We start from the raw sequence: 6208 nt of genomic DNA on the forward strand, positions 1-6208 counted from the left end.
AATTGGGGCAATTACTTTATGAACACAGTTTATGTATGGGGTTCTGAAAATAGCTAGTGGTAATGGTTGCACAACACTGTCAGTGTTAAAAAAAAATGCCAAATAATTACACACTTAAAAGACAAATTTTTCATAAAGATAGACAGATGTGTAGGACTGGAATCCAGTTTGGAAGTTGTCTGTAGTAGCTGGATTCTACAGAGGCTTGTTTGCTGGTTCTGGTGAGGATTAGGGTGGACTGTTGATTTGCTAATGGGTGTGAGATGATGTGATTCAGCCTCCTATTTAAAAACACATTTGGTCAGCAGTAAGGGGCTGGAATCCAGTTTAGAAGTCATCTTCAGTAGCCAGAAACCCCGGAGGTTTTTCTGCTGGTTCTGGTGAGAATTAGGGCAAAATGTTGACTCGCTAATGAGATGATGTGATTCAACCTCCTATTAAAAATGCGTTTGGGATCTCGGGCCTGCGGCTCTCAGGCTTGATTTTAATTGTTTTTGGTCAAACATTCTTCTAAGCGGTATAGCACTGGTCTGTCAATTTGCTGTACAGAGGTAACTTGTGGTTGCTGTGATACTGAACACTGTGACATTGATGTGTCAAATGTGATAATGGTTACCCATGGAGGACAGTGTTTGGTGGAGCATACCAATTAAAACAAGCTTGGAAGCAGGAGTGGCATCCACTTCTGATATTGCTTGCCTCTGGAAACTCTATGAATGTTGAGGAACAACAAAAGTTAAAAAGTGTTTGGTTCATTCATTCATAGAGTTGCTATGAGTCATCTGTATGACTTGACGACACTTAACAACAACATATAGATGTGTGTGTGCACATGTGTGCGCACAAATACTGTATACACACATACATACAAAAGTTTCTAAAGTAGGACAAAGTACCACATACCAAAAAATTTGCTCATAGTAAGTGTAAAGTAGTATCAGCTAACTGCATAAAATTGCTGAAGAGACTCTCAAGTAATATTTAAGGAAATGACTAATAAGATAAATGATTCATTTTCTTATCAAACAAACCACTGTAATCTTAGCATAGAATTACTGAATAATTGAAAACAATGCAGTGGAGTCCTTTCCGATTTACTCAGTGAGAGAAATAAAAGAGAATCAGTAGAAGTAATCTCTTTGTGCTTTCTAAACCTTATAACAGTTCATCTATTTAAAGGTAAATCTATAAATATTAGATATTGTTAGTCTGGTCACTGGCAGCAAACAGAGTTACAATTGGAAACATGCAACAAAATAAGGGAAAGGGTCATTTCCTAATTCTTAATAATGTCTGTAGGTGATGAGTTGTGCAAAGAATTGTCATTGATGACAGTTGCAAAAGAAGATAAAATAACACAAACTCCTTTTATGGAAAGATAATTTAGAAATTGTAAATTCTGATGCAAGTACCATGAATGGAGAATAATAGAAACATTTCACAGAGTGATCACAAAGATGGCCTCTGGGTCAGAACACAGGGTTGGAACCTCTGCTCACCCACTCGGTAGGTGCATAATTCAGGCAGATTATATAACAGCTCTGAGTCTTAATTTTCACCATAATAGTGCTTATTAGTAGAGTTTTGAGAAGAACTTAATAAGATAAATGATATAAAACAACTAAAGCATTAAGGGAATGTTGGCTATCATGATCATTATTATTGTTGCTCTAAATAAATAAAGGAAATATTCATGGCCAACTATCAAAAAATAAGATAGACAACTAATATAGGAAGGAGGCTGAAACTGTAGCAGAAAATGATCTATCTCCCTGTAGCATTTACAGAAGCAAAACTCTAGATAGTTATACTACAAGTCTGATCCTATATTGCCATGTCTATATTCTTTTTGTCCATATAAGTGGAGGCCTGCTCATAGAAAAACAGGAAACTCATGCAATATTATTCAAAATGGGTGATCCTGGAGGACATTATGCTGAGTGAAAAATCTCAGTCACAAAGGGACAAATACTGCATGGTGCCACTGTTGTAGAATGGGTCTGACATCAGGGTTGGGGTAAGACTGAGAAAAAACTGGATAAATTATGTATACTGTACTGAAACAGATGAGGGAAAGAACAGATTAGAGGTGATATATGATTGAGTATTATGGTTATCACAGGAGTCCAGAATTAAGGTTGCATACAGAAGTGTACTTTGTGCGGGGGGTGGGGGGGAAGGGATGGGTTAATTGTATACCAGTGAAGGAATTTTTATTTTCTTTTTCTTTTCAAAGAGAGGAGCACACTGGTGGGGAAGGGTGGGCAGGAAGAAAAGTGCAGCAATGAATGAATGGAAAACCAAAATCTCTGTAAATGTTTGTTAAAATTAATAATAAAAAAATAAATGGAGGCCTAACATACATATAATGTGCAGATCTTAGTTCAGTAAATTGTTACGTGTATAAATACCTGTGTAACTAGAAGTCAGATAAAATTTAGCACAGTTTAAAAAGAAAAGAAAAATAGCATATTTTCAACATCCTGTGCAATTCCTGTATGCCATTTCTCTTTAGTACGGCCCCAAAAAGTAATCACTATTTATACACCTGGCACCATAGATAAATTGTCTATTCCTGAAAATGAATGTTCGTTTCTGAATGAATGTCCTTTTCTGGTCCAAAAAGGGAAGAAGAGCAGGATAAGGATAATCAAGAAGAACATTTTACTAATTATATATTTTGCTTATGTCTCCAAATAAGATCGTCTTCGCAAAGGCCCATTACAAACATGATCGCCGTAATAGCATGCTGGTAATCACCAGTTAGAAAGCTCAGATTCTTCCATAGCAGTGTTCCCGAGGGTGATACCTTTATCGGCCCAGCTAGCTACAGATGAGGCCTAGAAATCAAGAAAGAGGATTTGCAAGACATTTCTCCTTCCCAAGCCCATCTGAAAAGCTTTTCACCTTAGGAGATAAAGGCTGTCTGAGATTGGTGATTTATGAAATAAGGTTCTAAAGTAACAAACTGATTTCATCTGGTTTCTTTATACTTTTGTGTGTATTCACTTTCTGTCTCTGGTACTAGAAGTATGGGGAGAGCAAAGGCGGGAGCTGGGAGGGGTAGAGTAGACAGATTTACTTACCCATACTGAAAGCTGAGTGACATAGCCTGTTAGGATATTTGTAGTACCTTTATGTCTTTATCTTTATGCAGGTTACTACTTTGGGATTGCGATGACCGAAGCTACAGTTACTACGTTGAGGTTTCTACCAACCAGCAACAGTGGACCATGGTGGCTGACAGAACTAAAGTCACCTGCAAGTAAGTTACTTTCTTTAAAAAAATGTATAACTGTTGAGAAGATAAAGTTTACTTATGAATTCAGAAGGTTTCAATGAATATTCACAGAATCTTCACATTACATTCTTATTTGGAGGTTGAAAAAAAATATTCTTAGAAGCCTGTTTTCTGTTTGAATGTTGTTGTTATGTACATTGAGTCGAAACAGACTCATAGCTGACCTTCCAGCAGAGCAGATGGTGGACTCAAACTATGTTCTTTTGGGCTGACAGCACAACTCCTTACAAGTAAGTACTTAAATAAGAAGCCACTTTCTTTGACCAAACAAGTTTTTTCTGTCTTGTGGTTTGAACTTGACTCTCACTTGTCGAAATAGCATATGTACCTAAGCAGAAAAAGAAAGATGCTTAACTTATAAAAGTCTGTGCCCACCCACACACACCACGTTATTCCTGCTAGGAGTTTTAACTCCTTGGAGAGAGGTTTGCTGAAGTGATACACACTTTAGTAGCTATTCTAGGATTCCGTTCTGCTCCTGACTCTCACATCATTATCAGGGCTATCTTTAAATATTCATCTTATTTCAGTGTTAGCCAATCTGTTATCTGAACTAGGAAGATATCATGTACTTAGGTTATCCACAGACAATCAAGGATAGTTAACCCATATGGCACCTGGCTTACATAATTGCAAGGAAAGCTTAGTGGGAGGATTCTGTGGATGGTGTGTTCTGACCAACCTAGAAGGCTAGGACATGAAAAGAGTTCAGTATCTTTCTAAACAGAGCTAGATTCTAAAGGAAGCAAGAGTATAGCAAAAGGTATTATTTGTTAGTAGCATTAATGGTGGCTTATTTGAGGCAGTGTCTGACACTATCATTAAAGCAAACGTCTAGATATTATGATAATATGGTAATTTTATTTAAAAAGCTCTTAACCATTTTTGTAGTTGGGTACTTAATATATGCTCTTGTTGTGTACTAGTGAGTTAGAATTGACTCATAGCTGACCCTCCAGTGGATTCTGAGAGGCTGTAAGTAAATTGTATGGTAGAAGATTGCCCATCTTTTTTTCTGTTGAGTAGCTGGTAGATTCAAACCACTTGCCTTAGGGATGGCAGTGCAGCTTCTTACCTCTAGGCCAATAGAGTTCCCCAGTTATTATACAGCATGTTTATATTAAGGTGATTTTTACTGCTGTAAGCTCCAACATGTCAATGGCTAAGCAAAGTAAATAATTTCTTAATCCAGCAAAGGGGTTCCTAGATGTTAAGTAGCTCTTCTTAAAAAAATTCTCGAAGAACCCAACCATCTTCTCTTTTGTAGTTCCTGCCATCCCCTCAGGCCTCTTCCTAATACACCTCCCTGGCTCAGCAGACAGAAGACATGTTTGTTACTGCAGGGGCTTAGCCTTTAGTGGTGATGCACTTCTCTTCTCCTTATATTCCTCTGAAAAGAGCAAGTCATAGTGCCACACTTAGGTGCTTGCAGGGCTGAGAACCCTTGTCAGACTCTGACTAGGCAGCCATTATTATTCATTAGCTAGGGGAAGAGAAATGTGGTGATCTGAGGCACAGTATATAAGGCAACTAATAATTACATAGTAACTAGCATGACAGAACTTGCACGCATTTTATTTCATTTTCTCCTAAAAAAATAAACAAACACAACTCTTTGTGGATATTATTTTCTTTTTATAAAATAGAAAATGAAGCTTAAAGAAACTTAAAGGAGAGAGCCATGATTTGAACCTAGTGTTCTCACCATTGAACCGCACTGTTTCTTATCACCTAAAGCATTCCAGAAGTAGTGAGACCAAGCTCGATAACCAAAAGGGGGAATGGAGAAGTTAACATTTGTAAGCTTCTAAAACCATTTTTATGTAATAGGAAGTCAGGAAAGGCCCATGAACAATTACTGATTTTGTCTTTCTAGTGTAATTCTTACTGGGTTTCTGTTCAAAGATCTTGTGCTTCCTCTGAGCTCACAGCTATCACAAGTCTTTTTTCCTTCCTTACCACCTGTCCATCTATTGTCTCTTCAGAAGTGTAGATTAGGTTGCAAACTCTTCATGGGAAAGAGCTGATCTTCATCTCATCCCTGTGGGAGATGATATATATAATGTGGGTTTTTAACAAGAACTGGTTGACCAAGTAACTGTTGACCATATACGTGTAATAATGATTTTGTACTCAAATAGATTTCTTCTTGATTCAAAAGCCTATCTGCTTATTTGAGTTAAATCCCCCCCCAGTAGCTTTGCATTAAGTCATTAACACCTCCCACCACCCCCTTGGTTTTTTATTTTTGTATCCCTTCTTTGGCAAATGTAAATAATTTATATGTTTAGAGCTTTGTATTTTAGCACTTAGAAGCTACCACAGTAAGTGCTTTACAAATTAATAAATAAATAATACATCAGAAGAACAAGGGTAATAACAAGAAAGCAAGTGCTTGTTAACCCTCTAAGAATCAAAGGGACCAAAGGCTACGATTTCATGTGTAAAAGCATAGCCTGAATCTATTGTGCATCTCATCTTCTAGATAGGTCTTGAGATATGATGGAAGATATGCACATAATAAAAAGAAAGCTTTTCCTTTTAACTTTGAATACCCCACAACAGACCTCAAGAGAGGCTTCTTTTAGCTTCAAGAATTTGAGCCTGTGTTTTATTTAAATAAAATGTATGAGTTACGTTATAAATGCAATTAGATAGGATCTTTAAACATCACAGTACTGCCTCTTGATAGCATTCTTGGTAACCAAGAAATCAGAGTACAGATTTTTGCTTTCTTTTGAAAAATCTCTAGGGAATAAGATTTTCTGCTCTCGCCTTAAGTCTTTGCTCCAGGGCTGGCTGTTTTCCCTTTCTATGGGTTTTAAATCCTTTCTAATACATTGGGAACATTTCCTTTTCTCTTCAGGGAGAAAAATAATTTTCATTATAAATAATTTTATTTTTATG

The 6208-nt window shown here is 36.9% G+C and overlaps 1 protein-coding gene across 2 annotated transcripts in view; it reads left to right on the forward strand.

The window, feature by feature from the left end:
* BTBD9 (BTB (POZ) domain containing 9) overlaps window positions 1–6208 on the forward strand; it is a 553349-nt gene that overhangs the window by 431033 nt on the left and 116108 nt on the right. For both annotated transcript variants that reach the window (XM_006882022.1, XM_006882021.1), the window contains one exon: window positions 3158–3265. In XM_006882022.1, the coding sequence (XP_006882084.1) occupies window positions 3158–3265 (108 nt within the window). The remainder of the gene's footprint in view (window positions 1–3157; window positions 3266–6208) is intronic.

The sequence above is a fragment of the Elephantulus edwardii genome, unplaced genomic scaffold (assembly GCF_000299155.1).
Source record: "Elephantulus edwardii isolate Elephantulus edwardi_28Jun2011 unplaced genomic scaffold, EleEdw1.0 scaffold00017, whole genome shotgun sequence".
NCBI lineage: Eukaryota > Metazoa > Chordata > Mammalia > Macroscelidea > Macroscelididae > Elephantulus > Elephantulus edwardii.